Genomic DNA, 26499 nt, shown 5'->3' on the forward strand with positions numbered 1-26499 from the left:
AACACCAAGCTCATTGATTTAACGAGGCAGGGTTATTCGAAACAATTAATTGAATATGTGTGAGAGAGAGTCATTCCTCCTCTTGAGTGTTCTTCCTATTTATGTCTAGTGTACACCCCCACTGTCCACAAGCACCCGCCCCCCCTCCCCATATGGATATGGAGAATTGTTGGCACTTCCCAGTGGTGGTGCTAGCATATATAATTAATTGTGGGTCTCTGGGAAGAAGCCGGCCCTAAACCTAATCCTAACCCTAACCCGAAACCTCAGACCCCCCCTCCCTGCCCTCGGGGTCCGACAGGGCCAAGTTTCGGTGTGGGGGTCCAGTTAGGCCCTAGAATAAGGTATTCAAATTTCAGGGCGGTAGGACTTTCCTATCTCAAAAACTATTTTCCACCACATTCTGAACCACTAGGTCTTGCAGGCAACACTTTTGAGAGGCTTTGTCCAAATAACAGTCCATTTGGGAAAACTTTTTTTCTCTTAGGGCTAGAACTACAAATCTATGTCGTTCTCGGGACCCCGGGAAATGTGTGTAAACATTTTGGCATCTCTAGCTATCTCGAAAAGGCCGGAAAAGGGCTGTGACCTCCATAAATATGTACATAAGACAGAGTTAAGTTTCTAGTCCCCATTATTTGTGGGATGGTGGTGTACATTTGTGGCTTAAAGGAGACATATTATGAAAACAGCACTTTTCCTGGGATTTGGGGTGTTGTTGTGGGTATATGGTGCTCCCACACGCATACAAACTTTGAAAAAAGTCTGTACATTATTTCTTGAGTAAGATACGCATTTCTGGAAGCAGCCTCCAGCTACCAAACGAGCGAGTCAGTTTCGGCGCGCCTTCCTATGTAGGAAGGGGGCACATTTGAATATGACCTCCCACTTCCTCACTCCCCTCCAATCAGAGTATAAGTAGGATACGCCCTATTGTGTTGCATGTTTGGAATTCATCATGTTGAGGATTCACAAGAGGTGTTCTGTTGTTGGCTGTATTGACGGCCACAAATCCCTCCATCGTGTCCCAGAGGACGAAAGAGCGACGTGGATTGATTTCATTTTTGAAGGCGAAGTCCCGGCTACAGTTGGCGAGAACCTGTTGGTCTGTGCTAACCACTTTACGACTGACTGTTTCTCCAACTTTGGTCAGGGGTCCCTTCCAACTTTGCGTGGAATACCTGCAGACGAGGGACATGTAAGTATACAAATAATTAGCTGTGATGAAAGGCTAGGGGAAGCACATGCTGCAAAGCTACCAAGGATACATTCAGTGAGACAATGGGTGAACAAGATTATTATAGGGAAACGTTTGCATTGTGGGTAGTTAATGCAAAGGGGACATAGGGGAGTTGGAGTGACCATAGTGGAGACTGCAAGACAGTTAACGGAATCTACATAACAAAGAAGTCATTCGATAGACATGGCCTGAGTATCAGATTTCGTTGCTACAATGGCAATGCAAATGCCAACGAAGCTCCCAGCCAGAGAGGAAGGGAGGTATCTAAAGGTACAGGGAGAATGTATACAATTCCTTTAAATGTGAATAGTAATTATATATACACTGTGAATATAATTTGTATATAATAGTTATGCTTGATATTTAAACGACACAGAGCTATACATGCAAGATAAGGTTGACATCTCTTTTTTTCGGCCTCAGAGCATCATGCATCATCGGAGTTACCTGCTACAAGGGATATTGGCTGCAATACTGAGCCACCTCAGAGACACCATGTTGGCACACAACTTTCTTTGAAGACTCTTCATTCACATTACAGAAGTGAAGGTTGGTAGTGTTTATACTGTAACAGTGCAGTCATGTTTTATTCCTAAGAATGCCCTGCTATCATAACTTTTTGTTACAGCTGTCCAGGCTACTGTGTCCTTCAAGAACTTTGGAACATCCACCGATCCCTTCACAGGCCAGACTTCCCCAGACTGATCTCTCCTAAGGCCAGGAAGGGATAGTGCAGAGCCAAACCAGTGAAGACTGAGGCGACATTCCGTTTGTGTCAACTTTTTTTTTACTCAAAAAATAAACATTTATATTGAACATGAGACAAAGTACTGCGACTCGGGTACTTCCAACACAATAACTAAGCAAATAAATACACATAAATACCTGAAAATATACCAAATATTCAATGTGCAAAATGACAATTACTGTACTCTCGATTTGTTGTAGTGACTGATCATAATCCTCTGCGCTATCTTGAGACAGCTAACCTCGGGGCGGTGGAGCAGAGGTGGGTCGCCCAGTTAGCCGAGTATGATTTTGAAGTGCATTATAAGCCAGGGAGGGAGAACACAAATGCGGATGTGCTGTCTCGGCTCCCTCGAGCACCGGAGCCTGAGGTCAGCGACACTGATAAAGACTTTCTGGTCATTCAGGCTGAGGAAGTGCGTGCTTGTTAGGGGTGTAACGGTACACGTATTTGAACCGAACCGTCACGGTACAGGCACTTCGGTGCGGTTACAGAGGTGTACCGCGGTCCGTAAATGTGGCGTACATAGCGTTAATATGGCGAATGTAAAGGCTTGTTTTGCGGTGCGGAACTTAAAACTTGAAGTCAGAGTTCCCCCCGGACCGTTTCGCCTTATTAGGCTCGGCTCGCACGTGCGCGACCTCCGCGTAATAGCAGTAGCAGAGCGCGATCGCGACTGTGTGTGGATTGATGTCTACTAGCGAACTGAGAGCGAACTGCATGGCGAGCGACAACAGAAAACCGGAGCTTGAAGATGCCCCCCTGTCATTTAAATCCCAAGTGTGGGAGAACTTTGGATTCCAGGTTAATTATCACAATGGGGAAAGACGAGTGGACAAGTCGAAAGCTGTGTGCAGACATTGTTCAACAGCGATCGTCTATGCAAATGGTAAAAATATCGAACATGCACTAAATGTTCGCCCCCGGTACAATTTTAACGTGACAGCACCATCCAGGTGTTACTGTCACCGCTGCGAAATGAAAAAAAGTTGTTCAAACCGTTCGAACCCAGCTCCCTACACTATTTAATCAACCCCTACACCTGTCTGGGAATTCAGAACGGGCAAATGCCATCACCAGGTCTATTCGTGTTTTCATTGCCTCTGACCTACGAGAGGCAATGAAAACACCAATAGATTATAAAATACATAAACTGTGATTTAAGTTAAGGCTGCAGTTACACTTTTATTTAATGATTGATATTTATATTTATGAGAACTTCAGAGCTTTAGAGAGCTGCAGGAATATTTTCTTTAAACCCTTAAAGTTTACATACTCTTTGTTTACATACCAGTTTAAAGAGCCTAGACTGAGCATTAACACTGGATTTTTCATAAATTTTATGTTAGGGTTATTGGAGAATTGCTGCAGTATTTTTTTTATATTTGTTACACATTTTATTTGTATGTTTCATACTGACAGCTAAAACTGTTGTGTTTAATTCGTCACTAATGAAACGTATGTTCGTTCTGTCAAGCAATCCGTTTTTTCACCATAACTATGAACCGAACCGTCCTGTACCGTACCGTGACTTCAAAACCGAGGTACGTACCGAACCGTGACTGTTGTGTACCGTTACACCCCTAGTGCTTGTCTATGGCCTGGCCCGAAAGCAAATGAAAGAAAGCCTTATGTGCAGGTGACTTCCCAAGCTGCTGTTACAGCAAAGGTTGCTGTGTATAGCTGGGAGGAGCTTCAGCAACTTCAGGCAGACGATCCTGTCGTGGGCCCTATAGCAAGGGCAACGGAATCTAACGCTCGGCCCAATAAGAAGAACCAGTGACAGGAAATGACCCCGGAACTAAAAAAGCTGGCCTCGCAATGGGATCGACTGAGCATCCGTCATGGTGTTTTATTTCGTAGCATTTGTGATCCCAGAGACGGTGAAGAGGTGCACCAGTTGGTATTACCGGAGTCCATGTGGAAACATGTGTTCAGTATGGAGCATGAGCACGGGGGTCATTTTAGTCAGAAGGGTACACTTGCACGGATGACGCGCAGTTTTTACTGGCCCTCAATGAGCCGAGATGTACAGGAGTGGGTGAAGCAGTGTAAGCGTTGTGCACTCGCGAAAGATGTATTTCCAACTATCCGAGCCCCATTGACATGCACTAATGTGACCACACCTCTGGAGGTGCTGGCCATGGATTACACCAAATTAGAGATGTCTGTGGGTGGCTATGAGAATGTTTTAGTCATTACTGACATGTTCACACCGTTTACAATGGCTGTACCCACGAAAGACCAGTCTGCTAAAACTACAGCCAGGGCCATTGTCAAGCACTGGTTTGTGTATTATGGCTGCCCCTCTAGGCTTCACTCAGACCAGGGGCGCAGCTTTGAAGCTAGTGTTATCAAAGAACTCTGTCGTATCTATGGCATCTCCAAGAGTCGTACGAGCCCATATCACCCCCAGGGCAACGCTCAATGCGAGCGATTTAATAGAACGATGCATGATATGCTTAGAACTTTGACGCCAGAGAGGAAGCGCAATTGGAAGGAGTATCTTCCTGAGCTTGTGATGGCTTATAACAGTCATGTTCACTCCTCGATGGGATACTCCCCGTTTTATCTCCTCTTCGGTCGAGATGCATGACTGCCTCAGGACATTCTGGGGGGAAGAGACTTGGAGCCTTGATGATTGGGTCCTCGACCACCACGAGAGGCTGAAAGTAGCAGCGGAGGCAGCTGGGGACGCCGCTCAGGATGCGTCACGGCGACGCAAACGTCTCTATGACCGGAAGTCACGCGCTGCACTTGTCAGATCGGGTGATCGAGTACTGCTAAGGAATCATCGACCAAGGGGAAGGAACAAGATCCAGGACAAGTGGGAGCCAGAGCCATATTTAGTGGTCAAGCAGAATCACCCCGACCTCCCTGTCTTCACAGTCAGGCCCGAAACAGGGGGGCCGTCAAAGGTAGTGCATCGAAATCAGATGAAACATTGCACCTTTCAGACACCTATTAGAGAAGCAGTTGCTCCAAGGCACAAGAGAGCTGCATCTGGTTCAGACGCTGACTCTGTAGGGTTAGTTTGCATTCCTCACACCCTTCACAACACACCAACATCAGGCGAGGGTAGGGGGGGTGGTCAAGGGGAGTTGCGGAATGTTGAGCCAGAGGCAGTCTTGGGTGGTAGCCTGGGGGAGGTAACTAAACATGGAGGGGGGGGGGTTATCTGAAGATGCAGATAACTCAGAGTCAGATAATGAGTCTGTAATAGTGAGACGCCCACAGAGGAACACTAGGGGTCAGTTACCTGTGAGGTATCGGGAGGGGTATGTTCTGAAGTGAGCTCCTTTTCCTTTGTTATCTTTTGTTTTGTTATGTGATTTTGTTTAAAACTAACGAAAATGTAAAAGAAATGAATGCATGTGTACATCTGTTCTTGTTCTAGTGATGTTACATTGTATTAAAAAAAAAGAACATTCACTGTGATTTAGCAAGTGGAGAAGTCTATGATGTGGCAGGGTTTGGAAGGGGGGAATGTAGGTGTACACCTAGAGTGTGCATATATTTCTTGATATGTAGCCCCTACGATAACCTTTCCCTCAAAATAGCCTCACCCAATCACACCACTGAACTTGGCCATAGGCTCGGCCAATCAATGACTTGCATGCAGGTGCCCTGGCGAATGGGAGGAGAGGAGAGGGCGGGACGAAAGGAGGTCGGCGGGAAACACGGAGAGGAAGACGGCGGCTCGGCGCGGTGCCATGGCGGACGGAGATTTCGAGATAATAGAGCAGTTAAAGGGACTCTCACCTTTGTTGCATTTGAGAATTACAGCACATTCAAATCATCCCGCCTTCCTCCAATGCCCCACCCCCTAAGCGTTATTTTTACAGTACAAAAGTTCTAGACTCCCATGGGTTGTGTTTAGACTCCCATGGGTTGTGTTTAGACTCCCAGGGGTCATAATATCTACCAGGGGTCTAGTAAACAAGAAATTTAGCAGGTGGCTCACTGTAATTTTATGGGCTTCGTGTGATACCGTTTTGAGGCCCCATGTTGAAGGACAGTGGTCCCACTGAGTATAAGAAAGGTGTATGAGCATTACAAACGGAGTAGCGGGACAACGTAGCGTCTGAGGCCGAAATGGGTCCCCTAATCGGACTGAGTGTGGCAGTTGGTTGCCAACGGTCTGGAGGTCTTCCTGGAGCTCCAGATTAGCGGGACAACGTCGCGTCTGAGTCCGAAATGGGTCCCGTAATCGGACTGAGTGTGGCAGTTGGTTGCCAACGGTCTGGAGGTCTTCCTGGAGCTCCAGAGTAGCGGGACAACGTCGCGTCTGAGTCCGAAATGGTTCCCGTAATCGGACTCAGTGTGGCGGTTGGTTGCCAACGGTCTGGATGTCTTCCTGGAGCTCCAGAGTAGCGGGACAACGTCGCGTCTGAGTCCGAAATGGGTCCCGTAATCGGACTGAGTGGTGCGGTTGGGTGCCAACGGTCTGGAGGTCTTCCTGGAGCTCCAGAGTAGCGGGACAACGTCGCGTCTGAGTCCGAAATGGGTCCCGTAATCGGACTGAGTGGTGCGGTTGGGTGCCAACGGTCTGGAGGTCTTCCTGGAGCTCCAGAGTAGCGGGACAACTTCGCGTCTGAGTCCGAAACGGGTCCCCTAATCGGACTGAGTGGTGCGGTTGGTTGCCAACGGTCTGGAGGTCCTGAGAATCATCCAGGGGAGGGGGACCACTTGGCTTCTGAGGCCGAATCGGGTCCCCTTGTCGGACTGAATGGTGCAGTTGGTGGCCAACAGTCTGGAGGTATTCCTGAGGCTCCAGAGGAGGGTAACTCTGTGAGTCAGAGTCCGAGATGAGTCCCCTAATCGGACTGAATGGTGCAGTTGGTGGCCAACAGTCTGGAGGTATTCCTGAGGCTCCAGAGGAGGGTAACTCTGTGAGTCCGAGTCCGAGATGAGTCCCCTAATCGGACTGAATGGTGCAGTTGGTGGCCAACAGTCTGGAGGTCTTCCTGAGGCTCCAGAGGAGGGTAACTCTGTGAGTCTGAGTCCGAGATGAGTCCCCTAATCGGACTGAATGGTGCAGTTTCAGTACGCCGTGGACCACTTTGGTCTGCCATCGTCGGTCGCTACGGTCGCTACTCGCTACTGTCTGCCGTGGAATCAAAACAAACCCTCTAGTTGAGGACGCGCCTTGATGACGCGGGCCCGAATGCGGCACAAGAAGCAGACGGAAAATTTTATTGGTTGAAGTTTTCACTAAATATTATGAGAGTGAAATAATTGTTTGTTTTTACTCCTGGTGGGTCTGTCTTGCATTTTAGAGTGTCATTACCTTATTAATACCAATTTAACCTTATCCGAAAAAAGTGTAAAAATGCAACAAAGGTGAGAGTCCCTTTAAAGAACAGTTTAGCTCTTAGTTATTGCGTGCGCGACATGTTTTAATCTGAGCTACGGAACATTTACGGCTTGAGTGGCGAGTGGAAGAGTGGAAGACTCCACGCCATCAGTGCTGAAGATTTATCCGGTTTCAACCAGTATAGTTCGCATAGTGCGAGGCGACCGTCCTTGCTAGGTAGTGCAAAGTGTTTATTCAGCTATATTACTAGCCCGTCGCCAACGTTGGAAGCCTTGTCACGCCAGAGAACGAAGAGCCAGCCAGTTCACTGCTGCAGCCCGGGACGTATCTGTGGCTCATCTCACCTGCTCTCTCCCTCAACCTCCCTCTCCAAAGCCATTGATACACGGTGCGTTGGGTGAGTAAATAGGCTACCCTGCAACCCAGGACTCTACCATTTACCACGGACAGCAACGCGCTCTCGATGGACATGTTCAATAGGCTCTGTGCACTAGAACCCAGAAGTCAACTGACGGTGTCGGCATTCTAGTTTCCGGTCTACTTACTGACCCAGTCCATAGCGTGAACATGTCTGGCTTTTCTAGATGTCTCCAAGACCTACCGACAATAAATGTTAACGATGTTCACCGCATTGTTGGTGCTAGTTCCCTTGCACCTACAAGCAAGCGGGAAAAAGGATTTAAGCTCTATATTTCGAGTTATTTGCATAACTTTGAGGGTAGGTAACACTTTTTAGTGAACATTTGTTAGCGACAACATTTTTTTCTGTATTTAAAACACTTAACTGTCCGTTGTTGTACTAACTGTACTAACGTGTGTCCATTTTTTAGTGTCTAGCAAAGATAAGGGAACATCGGAGGGGATTATCAGAGCATTGTGCCACAGGTGCATGAAGAAATCAGAGAAGCCTCACAGCTTGAGTGTATGTTAAAGCTAGCGATAAACCAACCGTTATAAACAAACCGTTATACGCCTGTTTCTTTTATAACAGTGTCCGTGGGGGGATTTAGCTGAGGTCATATGTTTAAAGGTTGGGTATGGAATTCGCTTTTTTGGCCTTTTTTGCAAAATTACTTGAAATCCTTATCATAACCCACTTACAGCCACTGAGTTAGAAGTACTGACATGAAAATTAAACAAGTCAATCATCTGTGGAACGGGCAGGGCTCGAAAAACTCCAGCCAATGATTTCCAGAGCCATCGAGTTGCATTGGACAGTAAGTACGTCAATCAAACGGTCTTACTGCACTCCCCCTCCCCCGCGCGCGACCCCTTCGTGCACCTACTCAAACCTCGTGACCCAGAGCAAGCTTCTGTTTGTTGTTATCCTGCGGTAGCTACTGGAGCTAGCTAACTAGCAAATGACTCGCTCTCGCGCATCTGTTATTGTTCGCTCGTGCATGATTGCGCGTCCACGTACTTGGAATGGGTGGAGTCAGAGTCAGCGTTGAAGGAGAGGGGGTAGGACCATTTGAGTTGTGTATTTTCAAAATCTGCTGGCATTTCGCAAATCCCATACCCAACCTTTAATCAAATAATCAATACAAACATGTATATTTAAAAAAAATAGCACAAATGTACACACAAGCGCACTTTCCTCGTCAGCCACCACAACACGCAGAAAGCTCCAGCCGAGAGCGCCCACCACGGCCCCAACACAGTGCAGGCACGCGAGCCGCACACTGACACAAACACACCAGCTTCACATTGCCTCAAACTCCACTAAAATGTATTGGATATCAAATAGCATATATGTCTCCATACAAAATCAGTGATGCACATTGAGCTAGTTTACTCTGTCACCCCGACTTTTTTTAACTCACCGTAGGTAGCAGGTGTGCAGTAAAATCCTCAAACACGATGATGTTTGGCTTGTAAATCCCATGGTAAATCCACTAGTATTCCGTTATTAAGACGATTTGTCAGATGAAAAAAAACAGTCCGCCGCCAGTCAGTTTTCCTGTAGTGATTAGTCCATGATTAGCGTTGATAGTTGTCGGCAAAAAGCCTTCCGACAATGTTCCTCTTTTGCATTAATCCTTATGCTGGTGATCATTTTCATCCTGGGATTATTTGTCCTTATTTTCGATTCGAAATCACATCTTAGAAATGGCAATGCTGACAAGCATGAGCAGTAATAATTTCACACTTCGCGCGCACTCACCTGTTTATATGTCACTGGCTTTAGTTGAAAGCGTAGAGCGAGGTTTTTTGTCCCACCCAATAGAATAGCAAAATGTGGTTGGTTATGCATCCGTCACTCACTAAAGTATCATGACGTCTTAACCAATGAGTGAGCGAGCTTTATCCTTTTCCTTTTTTTTGCCTAGAGAGAACAATAAATAAAAAAAATTGGATAACACTTTATCAACTATATTAGGCACTAATACCATGCACTAACACTGTCATTTCTGAGGCAAACTTGATAGAATTATTTTCCAATAACAGTGTGTATTTGTGTGATGTATTTTTAAATAGATTTCCATCATATGAGCATCTGATGGCATTCTGGAAAGTATTGACTGTAACATTTTACATTTGCAGGTTGTGCTGAAAGATTCCATGCCTGTTGAAATGACGCACCACAGTTGCTCGTGTGTGGCTGGAACAGCATTGTGCAACCACTGCGTTGCTCTGCTGTTTCAGTCAGCACATTATTCACAGCTGAAGGTGCCAGTGGTACCCCCTTTTCTAAGCTGTACTGAGGGAGAACAACAGTGGCACAAGCCTAGAACTTTGGCAAGTCAATAAAAAAAGCATATGGACTTGTGTGTCTATATATAAATGTGTGTACACACACACACACACACTTGTTGCAGGTTTTTTTCTAAACATAATCCTGCATAATCTGTTAGGGTGTAAAGCCAGGCCCTGTGGACAAGATGGCTGTGCTATCGGCAAAACCTAAATGTAGAACCACAACAACAGAGGGTGTAAGGTAAAAGCTGAGAATTGTAGAATAATTTCATAAGCTACATGAATGTTTGAATGAAAACTATATACACCCTGATATAAAGCAAGTTGTATTATCCACACAGGAGCACACTCTACAAAGCCCTCCATGGGGACCTCCCTGATCTCTCTGTCCTCCGGGTGACAGAGGCCTATAGGGATTTTGGTGCAGCTGAAGCACCAATGATTTGCAGCATGGGCATCAGCAGTGACATTTCACTGGTTGACTCTGCCCTTGGCAAGGTCCAAGTTGGTAGTCCCCTGTCTTACCAGCAGCCAGCAACAGCAAGCAATGACCTCTCCTTCCATGTTGCTCCACCACGTCCATCTCTGCCCTCAGTTTGGGTACCAACTGCAGCCATCCTCTTGCATGTTAGTGTGTACAGCACCAGAACAGCTACATTTAAAGAGTTTGGAGGTCACCTGGGATATGGCCCACAAGTTTGAGTGTGCAACCAGAGAGCAAAGTACATGTAGTGTTTGGCATCAGCTAAGGAGGCCTAGGCTAACTGCATCAAATTTCCGAGAGATATGCCATGTCAGAGGTAGCTCTGAAGAGGGATTAGCTGACCGAATATTACGAGGTACCCGTCAGACAGCAGCCATGAAAAGGGGCCTCGAATTGGAGGCAGATGCTATCTGGGAATATTGCCAAATGAAGAGGGTCAACCACTACCCCTGTGGTTTTGTAATCCACCCAGACACCCCTTGGCTTGGGGCATCTCCAGATGGCTTGGTGTATGACCCTTCAGAGCCATGTCCCTTTGGTCTGATAGAAATGAAGTGCCCAAATGTTAAAAGCTATGTTGACTGCCCTTACCTCAAAATGACATCAGGCAAATTATCATTGAAGAAAACACATGCGTATTACTGGCAAGTGCAGGGACAAATGCTAATAACTGGCATGAATTGGTATGATTTTGTCATTTCAACAGAAGAAGACATGCTAATTGAGAGAGTATATAGAGATAGTGAAGTACTGGAGGTGATGAGAGAGAGAGTAGACAGGTTTTATTTCCATGTTTACTTACAGAAATGTCTGTAATGTTGACAAACAAGGTTTTGTAAATATACATTAATTGATTATACGTATTTCACTGTTTGGTTGTTCATTTTTTGGTTTTGGGCAGGGGGGACGTATCGCTTTAACACCTAGACTTGGGCATAATAGCATGTTCCAATATTGAGATGATATTCCAGTCCAATATTGTTTGGTATGTAAATATATTAAAGGTGTATGAAGTGAATATGTTAATAAATATAGTGTAACTTAGTAGAAAGATAGCACTTTGGCCAAAGACAAAAATAGAGTTTAAAACTATACAATTAATGAAAACTTTAAATGATTTTTTGAGACAAAAAAAGTGATTTGATTATTTATTAACTTAGACCTTCGGTGCTTTGAAGAGCACTGCAAAGACCAATAGCTAGCCTTAGGTCAAATTTTCCTGTCTCCATGTCTTGACCAGAGGTCCATTCTGGTAATTGGATAGTAGACATGCCACAGTAAAAATGTGGTTTATGCTCCCTGTGATGGAGAGCATAAACCACCCTGAATCAAAGAGTTTGTTCTCCTTTACTCTCCTTATCATCCTCTCCACATGGACCCTCAAACGTGCAATTGACTGCGTCTGTAGGACGTCCACCTCCGGCATTTGGGTCCTCTTGGAGAGGAAGGCAGGACGATGGACCGTCCCGGGCACAAGGCTATCCACCAAGAACCCCTTGTCGACCATGATGGCCATGTCAGGTGTGAGGAGGGATGTTATGCCCGACTGTAGAAACACCTCCTTATCGCTCATGGACCCCTCGAATAAGGCTGACACAAATGTCAGGGCTCCATGCGGGGACATTCCCACCATGACCTTGAAGGTGCAGTGAGATTTGTACTGTGAAAAAACTTCACTCTGGAGGAGCAGGGATGATGGTGTTTGGCATCGTAGCTCCGTGCAGTCAACTACGACTTGAGTGTCACTGTAGCCTGCATATTCCTGTGGAATATGGGCCTTCACAGCTTCTGGTGACATCCCAGCCACGGAGCCCAGTAAGATGTACAGAAAGTTGGCCCATGTCACGATGATCCGACTCACTGTTGCCCTGTGTATTGTAAATCTTTGACTAAGCTCCCTCTGGGTGGAGCCGGTGGACAGATATATGACGAACAGGAATAGCTCATCTATTGGCTGCAGTTTCTGGATGGATAAATGTTATATGAATGTTAATTGTTAGAATCATACTTTTCATTCTGTCAGCCATTACATGGCGACGTCCTATGGCTACTTTATTTTTTCACTGTGTAGAAAACATCATGATGGCTATGTCTATCTTCACTATTATATGTCCATTGTGTGTGTGTGTGTGTGTGTGTGTGTGTGTGTGTGTGTGTGTGTGTGTGTGTGTGTGTGTGTGTGTGTGTGTGTGTGTATGTGTGTATGTGTGTGCGTGTGTGGTGGTAGGCCTATACTTACAGTTGGTCTGGTTAAAGGGCTTTCAGTAGTTGTGCTTGTGGCAGACCTGGTGTAGAAGCGGATGTCTTCTGGGGAAGTAGCAAACCGCTCGAGCCCAAATATAGTATGCAGCTGGTAGCTCTGGACCTGCTGTCTGAGCACCTCAATCTCTTTTTGTATAGCACTGTAGTGCACACGGTCAACACACACTGTACTATTAGCACTGTACTCATGGTCTAAGACCATCGGAACGGGTAGCTCAGGCTCTTCGGGGTCGGAGCAAGGCTCGGGACTCGCCGGTCTCTCTCTTCGCTCCCACACACCAGCCCGTGTTTGCCTCGCGATGAAGTTGTTCCAGTTGAACAAAGAAGGCACTGAGTTGGGCAAAAGGACCCGTAACCCTTTTCCAGTTGATGTGATCAACTTGTTGTCGAAATGCCGACTGCACACCTTCGTGTGGTTGGTGACTTCAAACCCCGTCCTCCTGATCTTCTGTATCCACTGCGCCCGAAGAATTGGGTTTTTTGGGAAGCGCTGGAAACTTAAACTGCCATTATACCGGCTGGAAGCTGAGCACAACGGTACACAGCAGTGTTGGTTTGATCCGCCTTCACTCCGTTGAAGCTTGTGAAGTCTTCTAACATTAAATTTCCGTTGTTTGGTTGGGTTTTCCATCTTTTTACTATTTATAGTTGCCGTGGTAACTGATACGGGAAGTAGACCGGAAACTAGTATGCCGACACCTTGCGACACCGGAAGTTCGCTTCTAGAGTTGTGCACAGAGCCTATTGGTGAACGGTCGGCACATACGTGACGTGGACAATTGAACTAAGAGTGGACATTGAGTGTGGTTATGTGTATTGTGCAAAAACGTTTCTGAAGTTATAATTATATGTTACTATTGTGTGAATTGTATTAAGGCTGTTGCTATTTACATGTGAGGTTAATCTGCAGTGTATGGTATTAGAGGTACCTGCTGATAGTGTTGATTGAAACTGAAAGTGTTATTGAGCCACTCTGGTGAAGTGGATGTTGTTGATATAAGATTTTGGACGTTATATGGTGGTTACATACATTTGATTTATACATTTATTATTTTATTTTATTACTTTCCTATTTTATCTAATATCAGAAGACTAGTACTTAGTATAATAAATAACCACTCGTTTTTCAACTGTTACACTATTGCTTTTATTTTTCCATCTTCTCTGAAGTAGGGGCGTCTCATCCTCTGTCCATAATGTATAGTGGTTAGGGGGAATACAGGGTAAGACACACGATACCTTCTGATATTCCGTCCTTTAGGTCTTCACCGTGACAGGTTAAAATCCTAAAGCCTAAGCTATTGTACTTCAACTTAGCAGGTAGAGCAGACACGAGACTAATAGGTCGGGGGGTTAGGGACCTAGATCCTCTAACCTCCAGCCATTCAGGGAACAGTGATTTACCCCTACCAAGCGGACGTAGGTCCCGTCCGCTACATTTAGATGCACAAATATTCATGACTGCGTTCAATAATTGTTTATTGAATCTGTACAATGTTTTATGTGAATTAATGCGTAATATGCAGTATCTGCTTATGAAAAAATTGGCTAAATGTTAAAACGTGATGTGAAATTGTGTCATTGGCTGAATTTATTTAGTTTATTGTATATGAACAGTCAAGTAGGTTACATAGATAAAACTCACTGCTCTATCCCCCGTAGTCGCAAAGGACCGTAGTCAGCCCTGTAAATGTTGCATGCGTTCTGCAGCGAGAACACATTTAGAGAAACATGGACAACCTACACCTGGATGGTCTATCACAGGGAGGCCTTTCATTCAGCTGTTCCAGCCGTCTTGTAACCTATTATGGATAACATAAGGTGAGTATCTGCAGTGGCATGTTATCAGAAATCATGCACTGCAAACATAAGTGTAGGTAAGGGTCAGGTAGCTGCTAATGTTACCTGAGGCACTTCCTGACAGCATAAGTTCTCAGGCTCTGACTGCATTGTGGCACAATTTCCACATGTGCACTTATACAAACAAATACAAATAAATCATGCATGTATAATGCTAAATAAATAAACCTGGCATACCAGTATTTGCAACCAATAATAGCTCCCACATCTAAGATTGGTGCGTGCTCTAGATGGACACATTTTCCTAGCCTGAGGTGAATGTCCAGTAGCCCATCACAAGTTTACAACACAAACACATGTGGTTGACATAATAAAGTGAAATAGAAGAAAAATATTCAGGTTAGGGTAACATATATGGTTGAACCACTGAAGCTGCCATGTCCGCTACTTTCACAAGCTACGGTACACTCTCTCTGTAACCATGGTAACAGTTTGTTAGAAGGCCGTGTCCAAATGCAATGGGCGGTAGCTCATTTGCATTGAAGCTACAGACCCCTGAAAAAGCGCATTCTGAAAGGGACTGAACCAGAGGGAATAGCGGTAGGCGAGATTTTTTTTCCTAAAAGTTATTTCAAGCAAACAGCTTCAAAAACAAGATTTTTGAAACTCAAATGCTATGTTTACTTGTTGTGAAAATAGCATAATATGTCTCCTTTAAAGTGTGTAGACACAGCTGGCCTGTGGCCAAGTTTTTGAAGTCTGGGGTTAAAAGGTCAAAAGGAGCCGGCACCACGCCGCTTATAAGATAACAAAAAGCTATTGTGCATTTCTCTCATAACTTTTTGTCATTATTAAAGAGAGGCCTGATTCTCAGATATGCATGTGGAATGGCTAGGATGTAGGTCTGGGAAGAACTTCAGGCCAAAATCTTGCAAGCGAGCCGCTGGGTGAGGTGCAACGAGAGGGAGCACTTGCTGAGTCATTTTCTGTAGGGCTGGAGCCACAGGTTGATGCATATGCGTCCATTGAGACCACCTTTGATATACAAGAGACCCCAGGTCTATAGCTTACTTGTAAATGTTCTCGACTCAGTCACCTATTGCATTACTTCCTTTAGGGCTTTGGCCTCCTAATTGATCATTGTAGTATAATTGAATGCCCTCTTTCATATATATGATACCACCACCACTTGGACGTGGCAACAATTCTCCAAATCCATATGGGGAGGGGGGGGGGTGCTTGTGGACAGTAGGGGTGTACATTAGACATAAATAGGCAGCAAACTCAGGAGGAGGAATGACCTCTCACACATATTTAATTAATTGTTTCAAATAACCCTGCCTCGTTAAATCAATGAGCTTGGTGTTTTGCTTTAAAAAATAGGTTATAGACGAAGTCTTAACTGCAGAAAATAAAAACATCCAAGGTGCCTTTAGAAGGAAACCTTGGAATATCTGTCTATTTTTTAACCAGCGGACCCCACACCATCTCTCTCTCTCGTCTGAAAAACGCTCCCATTCAAAGTGCATTGGTTTAAATTTCGTTCTGTGTAGCACGAAAACATCTGAGAAATGCTCTCATTTAGAATGCATTGGTTTACATTTCGTTCTGTTAGCACATAAAAAGTAGGACAATCGTACTCTTGGACACAATTCAATAGATTAACGTTTGTGCGCATGAGAACAAATTCATGTGATACCGGGTTGAAAATACAATAAAGACATTCATAGACACTTTTGTCCTTTATTTTGTGTCAAACTTACCATAAATCACACACAAAATTCATTTTGACAGATATTTCTCAACTGACTCAATCAAATGAACAAATATTTCTGATGCAATAACAATATATAAATGAAACTTTATGAAAACACCGTAGCAATGCAAGTGATATATTCTCATTTCTGAATTGTTAAAATGCCTTGAAGATTATCCACCGAAAAAACTATAACAAATTTAATAAAGAAATCAAAAAAGGTGTGAACATTGAATGAAAGAGGAATAAAACAAAATAAAATACACCATTTAAACCTAGGCGAAAATATTGACTCAAAACATATGTCTTAAGTATTGTACAATGCCGATTTTTCCAGACAAAAGTGACTCAAAACTATTAAACAAATAAAATGCATGAGCAGGATAGCCTTCATGCTTTGTTTACTACTTTGATGTCAAATCTCAAAACATCAAAGAAAAATATAAAGCATCATTCTCAAACTTTTAAAAGTTCAAATGGAACATTAACAACCACTGCAAAATTAAAGAGGCACGTTAAGTTCAGAGCTTGGTTTGTAATCAACTAAAAGTAAAGACACACATCCTTATATCACTACTTATATCTCGTCAGTTCAGCCTTTCCTGCCTCACAAATGTAGTAGGATAACTTGTGAACTATAACATAACGCATGATAAAAATGTGGTGATTTTCCCAATACTCCCATTAGATCGAATATATATTATTCTAAAAGAGGTTGCTCTTCCTCGTGGTCAGAGAAGCAACTCTGACTCTCATCTTCACAAATCCTACTTGACATTAAATGCCGCTTTAAGGCTTTTCTCAGCATCTTCCTTGCTAATTTTTCTCCATTCAGTGGGAATATCTGCAGGCTTGGCATTATAAGATTCAGCAAAATCCTTGTTGAACTTGACCATCACATATTTCCAGTAATCAGATGCTGTATAGCTACCATCTGCAGGAATTTCCCAATCCTTGTAAAATGTTTTATATTCCTTGTAAGGATGCCACTCCTCCTTAGTATCCACATTCTTGAATCTTTTGTCACTAAAGACATCGGATGTGCAAATAGAAGATACGAGTTTAGTTGAGTCGTCATGTCTGTATCTTCCAAACCCCTGTGGCCTATGTATTTCAACACGATGAGCCTTGTGAGACTCTGCCCCTGCCTCACATGGTGCCTTGCAGAATGGGCACTGTTTACCACATCCAACTAACTTAGCTGTAAGCTTATCTAGTGGCTTTGACCCGAGTCCGTCTAGTTTCGCTTTGAATTTAGTTTGTTTTTGTTTTTTCTGCAGAGCTTGTTCCATTTCCTTCACAGATTTTTTAAGAAAGTCTGCAAACTTTTCTGCTGTGGCTTCTTTCAAAAGCACCATGCAAGCGCTGAGAGCATCCTGGGAGATTACCAATTTATCACCAAGTTCCTTGCAAATATCTTGAACAAACTCTTTTTGGGTCGCTACTTTGTTCACTTGGGCCTTTTGAATAGCATTTTCAATACATCTGATACATTGTTTTAGATATTTATCCTCTAACTCTAAAAGTTTGGTTCCATCTGAAAAGTGTTTCTCAATTTGCTCCTGAATCCATTCCCTTGTGAATTTCGCATATGAACTGGTGTACTCTTTGAAGTCGTCATAGCTTTCTTTTGAAAGCAAGTCTTTTAAGACAGAATATTGGAAAAACATGCGCGTGCTGAAATTCACTGAATCATTGCCTGACACCATTTCATCAACAACATCTGGAACCGAGGAAACTCTAATGTAGGTCTCTACTGCAGGCTGGAGGCAACGATTAGCAAATTCCACAGCTTTCTTTTCATCCTGCTCCACTGCGTGATACAGGTCTTTAAAATCATCAAAAAACCTATCTTTGTCTCGATTGACACACTTGATTGGGTCATTTTCTGTTATGAAATCCTGGTGCATTTCTTCAAAGATTCTAGCTGCATAACAACAAACGTGTAATTTTAAACTCACTACATATTGTGTGTCTTTTTCTCCATCGAGTTTCACATCAATGTGATTCAAAATCTCCTGAATGTAATTGTCATGGTAATCTGTTTTCTCCTGCCTTTGAACAGATACAAGTCTTTTGCAACTTGCTATAATTTCGTCAGCCTTTTCTTGTAACTCTGCTTTATATCTCCATTTTAATTCTGTCAATTTAACCCACTTTGACCACCTGCCATAATTTGCTTCGAAATCCCCATGTCCATGATCTTTAAGTGTTACGTTAACTATCTGATTTGCATGGCTACCCATTGGGTCTACATTCTTTCTCAGTTGAGCATGAACCCTACTATAGATATTGGTTATGGGCATTACTTTGTCACGGAGAGGTTCTGTAGCTTTCTCCCACATCTGGTCAAAATCATTTCTCAGCTCTTCATCCGATTGGCTTTGATTTTTATGGCCTTCCTCTAGCAGTCTAAGCACTTCTCCCTCCAAACGTTTTGTGGTGCTTTTCTTTACTTCCTCAACTTTTGCCATTGCCTCTTTATTTTCAGCCGCTATATGTACTTCCGACTTAAACGACCTTTCCGATTCGTTTCTTAGGATTTTTGCACTTTGTATGAAGTCTTCTCTGTATCTCTCGACTAGGTGGACCTGACCATCAGTTTTGAAATATAGTTCTAGGTTGTCAATAAGTTTTTCTTCCCATTTAATTAGCTCTAAAAAGGCTTCAGTATTCAATTCCGTGACAAGTTCTCTGATGTTGGATGCCTCAGATATGCCAGCACTTGTTCCAAAATTTGAAATCTGTGTTTTTGCACTTATTTCCAATGAGTACATGTGCCTTTTGAATTCCCATTCCCACTTGTTGAATTCTGTGCATATTTTCATGTAAGCATCAGCCACCAGGCTATTTCTAAAGCTGAATATGAAATTTTCATGTTTTATGGCTTTCCATAGACTTGCTGTCCAATTAATAAATTGATCAAAGTCGTAAGCAGATGACTTGCAATCTTTCAACATTTGGATAATGTTTGTTTTCAGTTCATAAACTGCTTCACTGTAACCTGAATTTACTGGTGCCATTGGTGGGTTTCCATGCCATAGTCCAGGAATGTACCCGTTGCCAGTGTCAGGATCATATTCCATTACTTCCTTGAAGCTTTTGTTTTCCTCTTTTTTCTCAACTTTGGCAGCTGCCTGTGTCATCTCGTTCAACTGTTGTAACAGCACGGTTCTGTCCCTTAAGTTATTGTCATGGGCTGACACATCTGATACGTTCTGATGAACAAACAGACATTTTGGTTTTTTGCCGACTTCTTTCATCCTGAGAAAGGCATGTACTACAATCTGTAGGATGTCTTTCATGTCTGTCATGTTCTCCATTGCAATGTTTATTATTGTGATGTCACTTAACCCCACAACAATAGTTGCAAGCTCATTGTCGTGCTCATAGCTATCTTCTAATTGTGCTAGCTCTAGCGATTTCAGTCCTTCGGTGTCAAGGATGATCAAAAAATCACAGTTAATTTCTTTTGAGTACTCTTTGTTCACTCTGATGAGCAACATGAAAGCCCCTCTAGTGCATCGGCCACTGCTGACCGCAAACTGCACTCCAAACATAGTGTTGAGAAGAGTGGACTTTCCTGTGCTCTGAATCCCAAGAACTGTGACAACTCTTATCTTACTCTCTGGAACTACCATTTTTCTCAGCTCAGAAAAGACGTCCTTCACCCATGCCAAAGGAATGCCTGATGCTTCTCCATCCACAAGCTCCAGTGGAAATCCATCAATGAGTAATTGGGCACACAACTCGGGCAAACGCATGAATTGTTGACGAAAGAAATCTGATTCAGGAAGGGAGACTGTAGATTCATATATTTGACCCATTTCTCGAAAGTAGTTTTCAATGCCTAAAGAGCTTTTAGATAGTTGTTGATCAATGACTTTAAGTTCTTCTTTGCTTGAATTCTTACTTTTGAGTTTATACTCCGCCCTGAGATGTGACAAATGTTCTCGGGACAAGTTGTCAATTTTAATTTGCATCCATTTTAAAAAATAAGCCTGTTCAACAGCTGGACATGAGAGTGCATCTATGAAGCTGATCATATCATTTGAAATGGCCAAATCCCTCTGCTGTTCCCGGAGATCTGTTTTCTGCTGGTGTAGGCCACATTTGTATTTTTCTATGTCTTTATCCCCAGCTTTTCGAAGCCGACATTCCTCCTTCTCTAATTGGGTAAATTCTTTCCATATTGAGCCCTGCAGAGGAAGTTCTTTTTCTTTGTACTGTACAGTGTCTGTTATTTTTGAGGTGATAGCTTCTGCATTTTTCTCAGCGTTCTGACAGTCTGAGGCATGCTCATCAACCATTATTCCAAGCTCAATAGCAATGTCAGCCATTTCCTCTATGCTCTTTTTTTTCTCTGTCTTTTTAACAACATTTGTTACTATGTCTTGTATAGTTTTTGCAAAGTCGGCATTGTTGACTTCCTTTCTCTTACAAATGATGTTGGTCTGTGGAAAACTTATTTCTTCCAGTACCTTTATGCACCTTTCGTGGTTGAAATTATTGTTATCCACATTGACTATCAAGAAAATCTCTGTTTCGTGTTGTTTTTTGAGTAGTTCGTATTGGTTGTCAAAATTGTCAAGAAACACAAAAACTGCCGCAGACGTTTTGCATAAAAAGGAATATTGCAATTCACAGAGAGCAATATCTCCTCTGAGATTAGCTACAGCTACTGGTTCATTGAAGATATCTATGTTTTGGCCACCACAGGGAAGATACCAACTAGTTTCGACAAGTCCATCTGCAATTTCCCTTGGAACATTACCACATGGCATGTTATGGTGAACAAAGGTGTTTTGGTACTGTTGGGGATTGCTTAGGAGTGTATTCAGAATCTCTGACTTCGATAACAAACTTTTACCCAGTCTCACAAAGGACACCATCGGAAGTTTGGGGACCACAATTGATTTTTCAATACAGCTTTTGGCGTCAGAGAGTGCCTGAGGTCTGTACTTTTTAACAATGCCTCTCAAAGCCCAAAGCATGAGTGTTTGCTTCTGTGTGCCACAATCAGGAAGCAGTAGAGGCAACCCAAACTGACACATGGACATTTTGACTGCCATTTCTTGCTGAAGGAGGCCATTTGAGCACAGAAAGAGAGCAGTGATTATGTCTAATGGGTTAAGCAATTCACCTGACTTTTTAGGGCCAAACATGGTGAAAAGATCTAAACCGACATTGCCACGAGGAAGATCTTGCTCTAACTCACTGCCTGCAGAACATTTCACATTTCTAGCAGTCCCATTGACCATCATTAACCTCTTGAGAAAGCACCAAGGGAGGTCTGAAAGACATTTAGCCGCTTCTTCTGTGACGGCCTTCTTGTCAATCTGTAGCACACTGCTTAGTGAGAGCTTCTCCTTGTAGTTCTCTTTTAAGCCAAGATTTTTGAGAAAATCCTCCAGTTTCGTTTCTGTGGATATGATAGTTCTGATCAACCATTATTGTGGGTTCGTTTCACATTTCTAAAAGTAATTGAACATCTTTAAACATTTGCTTGTTATTTTGGTGGACTTAGTGAGGGCATAATGTCATCAATATCCTGTTCGTCATTTCAGGCAATTTTTTATGGTTTAATTTTGTTCAAACCATGTTGTTTGTAAATAGGAATATAAGAGTAGATTAAAATAGATGGGCGAGTCTGTCTACAATAAGCAAAAAGAGCAGTATGAAACTTGTATGAAAAGGTTTTGGTAGGTTATAAGAATAACTCACCTGTGTGAGCAGATGTCAATGCAGGCTGGCTGAGTCTTCCGCTTTTCAGCTGTGTTTTAATTTGGAAGTCATACGTGAGCCCTGGCTTCAGATCGTGGAATGTCACACTGTTTGAATCTGTTGTCTGCTCTCGGTGTGCTTCTGAATCACAGGAACAGGTCACAACGTAACCCCCCACCTCACCAGCAGGTGTTTCCCATGTAAGAGACACCGTACTACTAGTGATATGGGAAACATGGACATTTCCTGGAGGAATGGCCTCTGTAAAAGATGAAAAACAAACAAGCATATTCATGTAGCATGCTACCTTCTGGTTGTATCAATGTTTAATTTCAAGAGGGGGATTGATCTCATGCTATGAAGCATTCCTAGTCCAAGATGTCTACTTTGCAGAAATCTGTGATAAGGATAGTCTGTGACTTGATTTTGCAAGAGTAGTCAAGATGATTTGCTGTTCGGTTGGAGCCCACCCAATAGTAACGATGTTAGTGCCAGCATGATGAACCTTTAGTGATACAAAAGTATTTTTTTTTTCTTTATTTCTGTTTATGTACTATTATGAATGTTGTTTATCAAGGCCCCTAGTAATTGTGCTAGTGTGTGTAGCTATCTTAAATTGCTTACGGATAGGAATAGAATTAGAGACGTTCTGATACCATTTTTGTTCATTCCGATACTGATTCCGATTCCTGAAATTGATTATGGGCCTTTACCGAGTTTATACCGATATAACATCTACCATTGTAACTACTATTAGCACTTGTTCTGGGTTCCCTTACGATAACAGCAATGTATAGACGGTTCACTGAAAGTCTACAAAATGTACTTTCAGAACTAGATCATTTACATTTATAATCCAAAATTACAATAAACATTTGTATTCTTGTCGTTAAGTGTCCATGCATACATGTTTTTCTGACTTGGTAGCTTGAACGCACATAGTTCGGAGAAGATACGGTTCCACCTCAAACTTACGTACTATAACTATTATGAATTTTGTTTATTAAGTACCCCAGTAATAGCACTAGTGTGTGTAGCTATATTATATTGCCAGTAAATAGGAATATAAAAGTGGATTAAAGTAGAGTGGAGAGTCTGATAACAATAAGCAAAAAGAGTAGTATGAAACTTGTATGAAAAGGCTTTAGTAGCTAATAAGCATAACTCACCTGTGTGGGCAGATGCCAAGGCAGGATGGCTGAGTCCTCCGCTTTTCAGCTGTGTTTTAATTTGGAAGTCATACTTGAGCCCTGGCTTCAGATCAGTCTGCTCTCCGTTACAAAACAGGTATAATATTACATGTAACAGGTAGAGTAACAGAGTTATTCAACACACTGCACAAATGGAGTTGGTTGAAAATGTGATTAATCGCATTAACGTCATAGTTAACTCACGATTAATCGCAAATTATTTTTCTATGCTAAATATCCCTTGATTTCTTTGTCCCATAATTCTTCTCATTTTAATTCTCTTATCAACATGGTGAAGCTTGCCTTGTGCAAATGATTTTTTATTGATAACAACATTGACATATACTGATCAAAACAGGACGATATAAAAAAAGATTCTATAGTGCAATTAAACGACTGCTTTGAACAAATGTCATTTGAACATAGCAGTCAGGCTACTGCTTCTTTGTTTTGAGCCAAAGAAAAAAAAGTTTTTTTTTTAAAATAAAATAATTGCGTTAATCGCGCAATAACAATTTTAACGCCGTTAAAATTGGTTTGCGTTAACGCCGTTAATAACGCGTTTAACTGACAGCTCTAATATATATATATATATATAGCTGTGCAGTATATAATATTTATAATCTCAATGTTAAAGTATATATATATATATATATATTAAGGCAATTTACTAAATAGACCATCGGCAATTAATTGGTTGGTTACTATACCTCCTCCTTCATGCTGTCTATTCCAGCTGATTCTTCAGCCATTTTCCGACCGAAAAGGAAACTAAATTGATCAAAATATGACAAAATACAAAATCACAGGCATACTCACACACAGAATGAGTCCCACATAAGTATTGCCTATTTGCCTGGTTTACTGGTTGTCAAATAAGTATTCACCAAAGAAGGTGAGGAACTTTTTAAGAAAAATGCAGAGGGTGGTTTTATTGTCAAACTTAAGCTGTCTTCATACTTGAATCCTTCACACTAAAGCTTTGCTATACGACTTTCAGGTTTCTTGATTCAATTTAAAAAAAGACCACTATGAAAGCATTTCTTAATTTACATATCAAGTTGAACTAATGCATAGCTGGTAAAAAGCATTGGCCAGCTTTCAATGTGTTCTATATTAAGTTTGTCCTTTATAGTACACGCGGCTGTATTTTCCCAAAAGAAAATACTTCTGACCAAACTCACGTGATTGAAGGATCAGACGCTGTTGGACATCAAAATGTTCGTCGACTCCTACTGAGCAGCAGTGTGTCAAGAGTTTCTGAGAAGTGAATTAAGTTTGAGGCCAGGTTATTTTTATACAAGTCATCGCTGCATGATTATGGATCCCGCCCGCTCATTATCAACAGATCCGCCCATGATACCAAGAATCACGCTGTGATTGGCTGGCAATGACCCAAGCACATGACCTAACATACTGAACACGCAGTCGACCAGTTCCAAACTGTCAGCGGTAGACTGCCCAAACCTATTATTTATTTATTTTTTATTTTTTAAATGCCACCATGAAAATGTTATATGAAAGAAACTTGGTACACATGCACCTTTCGTCACGATGAATAACGCTCAAATTGCAATGCCATTTGGATATAATCATGGAAGGAATCATTTCAAATGGACAGTATGCGTTTAGAAACATGGTTGGTGATAAGCTACTTCCGGAAAAACCAGTTCTTAAGGCATACCTACCAAGGAAGCACAATATATTCGCCACGTATGGAAGAGCTCCTTCTCAAAATATAGCGTACGTAATCTGCCAGTGGCAACATACATGTCCATGTAGGGTAGTGGTACGGATTAGAGGAGATTTGGTAGAGGAGTCTTCATTTTTGACTATAAATGGGTGTCACTGTCAAAAAGCACGGAAACACCCACACACCGACACCTCCTTGAGATTAGTGTGGGGACAGAAACGACCACATATGAATAATAGTTATACCTGAAAACATTGTGTTCACCTTTCTATTATTTCAGGCAGTTGATGCACTTGTGAGTCAATTAGACATTACTAGGCATTACTAAAAAAAAGCCATTATGTCGTAACCATCCAAGGTATACTTACAAGTGATATTGTGAAGCAATGGTATATGTTTCTTTAGAAGCCACAAAGTTTAAATAAAACATGTTTTATTCTCAATGACATTTAAAAGCACTACACTACCCAACATCCTAAAGTGTAACAAGACGCCTTCGATACTACTGAATTCACATGTATTAAAAATGAGTAATGTTATTACTTTATATAACCCTCCATTGTGTCTTATCAGCCACACTCTGTGGGAACCGGTGGTTCCGGTATTGAAACCTGAGCAGGGTTTGCAGTCACCGACGAAGGAACGTGGAAATAAGGCACTTCCTCAAACAGAACAATGGGGTGGTTTCCAAAGTAAAGTTGTGCTTGGCCTTGGGTCAGGAATGGGTGGCCTAGGAGAATCTTCTCACCAGCTATGTCAGCAACGAGGAAATGCAGGCCCACCTGGCGGTTGTTGATCTGGACAGGAACGTGAGACACCCCGAGTACAGCCGCTAATTGAATAGGCCTGCCCTACAGCATTAGTGAAAACTTAATGCCTATAGCATCCTTCTCAGTGTCAGTCCTGTTGCTGTAAGCTACGGACACTTTCCCACATGTGTAATTTCTTAAAACATGACGAGCCTCACCCAGTTTCCGGACACTCTGTCTCAGTTCAATGGCCACTGCAGCAGCAGGTTCTGAAGAACAACCATGTGCATTCTTCCATCTCCTCCAACAGGCCACTGTAGTCCCACTGAGAAGGCTGTTGGTTTCTGTGGATGCTTACCCCTGCTGTACCAAGCAGAACTTTAACTGGACAGTCATGGTCTTTTCTGACCACTGATTAGCCCGAGCACAGCTCTTGAAACGGTGTTGGAACTCTTTCCAGGGTGTGGTGCCATCATACTGACCAGGATGTAAGGTGAGGACTCTTTCTCTGAAATCATTGTTCCTCACTCTCAGATGAGGGCTGGTAGTGTGTATGTTGAGACCGGCTTGCACGTACATCCCTGGGTATCTGGGGCATGGTGGATAATGAGAGACTGTTGTGCTCTGGATGAAACTGCCCACCCGGGCAGAGGAAAAGGGATTTTCATGGAGTTTTGCAATAGCAGCTTCTGGTGGGAAAACGTGCGGTGCAGCTTTGATGGTTGCTGAGTTTGGTAGTTATGTACATGGTGGTCTTGGTCTATATGCCGGGGAAACAGTAACTTTCCCTATAATAATCAACAGACGGGCTTGTGCTTGAAAACCTCTGCAGAGGGGGT

The 26499-nt window shown here is 42.7% G+C and overlaps 1 protein-coding gene across 2 annotated transcripts; it reads right to left on the bottom strand.

Annotated features, from left to right (window-relative positions):
* Positions 1 to 16205: 16205 nt before the first annotated feature.
* LOC130370289 (interferon-induced very large GTPase 1-like) lies at positions 16206 to 24517 on the bottom strand. Of its 2 annotated transcripts, none has more exons than XM_056576008.1 (5): positions 24403 to 24498; positions 23929 to 23989; positions 23198 to 23294; positions 22029 to 22289; positions 16206 to 21726 (listed from the first exon to the last, which is right to left on the bottom strand). In XM_056576008.1, the coding sequence occupies exons 2-5, from the start codon at positions 23968 to 23970 to the stop codon at positions 17072 to 17074; spliced, it is 5055 nt and encodes a 1684-aa protein (XP_056431983.1). In that variant the 5' UTR covers positions 23971 to 23989; positions 24403 to 24498; the 3' UTR covers positions 16206 to 17071. The 2 variants fall into 2 exon arrangements, with proteins under 2 accessions (XP_056431983.1, XP_056431984.1); XM_056576009.1 differs by having other exon boundaries at positions 21589 to 21743; positions 24403 to 24517.
* Positions 24518 to 26499: the final 1982 nt, after the last annotated feature.

Source organism: Gadus chalcogrammus, chromosome 17 (assembly GCF_026213295.1).
Source record: "Gadus chalcogrammus isolate NIFS_2021 chromosome 17, NIFS_Gcha_1.0, whole genome shotgun sequence".
Taxonomy (NCBI): Eukaryota; Metazoa; Chordata; class Actinopteri; order Gadiformes; family Gadidae; genus Gadus; species Gadus chalcogrammus.

Bases quoted from the DNA above. Each gene is read 5' to 3' on its own strand.
- LOC130370289 (XM_056576008.1), bottom strand. From the start codon at position 23,970: ATGGCTGAAGAATCAGCTGGAATAGACAGCATGAAGGAGGAG. The intron at 23,295-23,928 runs GTATAGTAACCA...AACGGAGAGCAG, and splicing joins TAGACAGCATGAAGGAGGAG to ACTGATCTGAAGCCAGGGCT. The intron at 22,290-23,197 runs GTGAGTTATGCT...CATCTTTTACAG, and splicing joins CTTGGCATCTGCCCACACAG to AGGCCATTCCTCCAGGAAAT.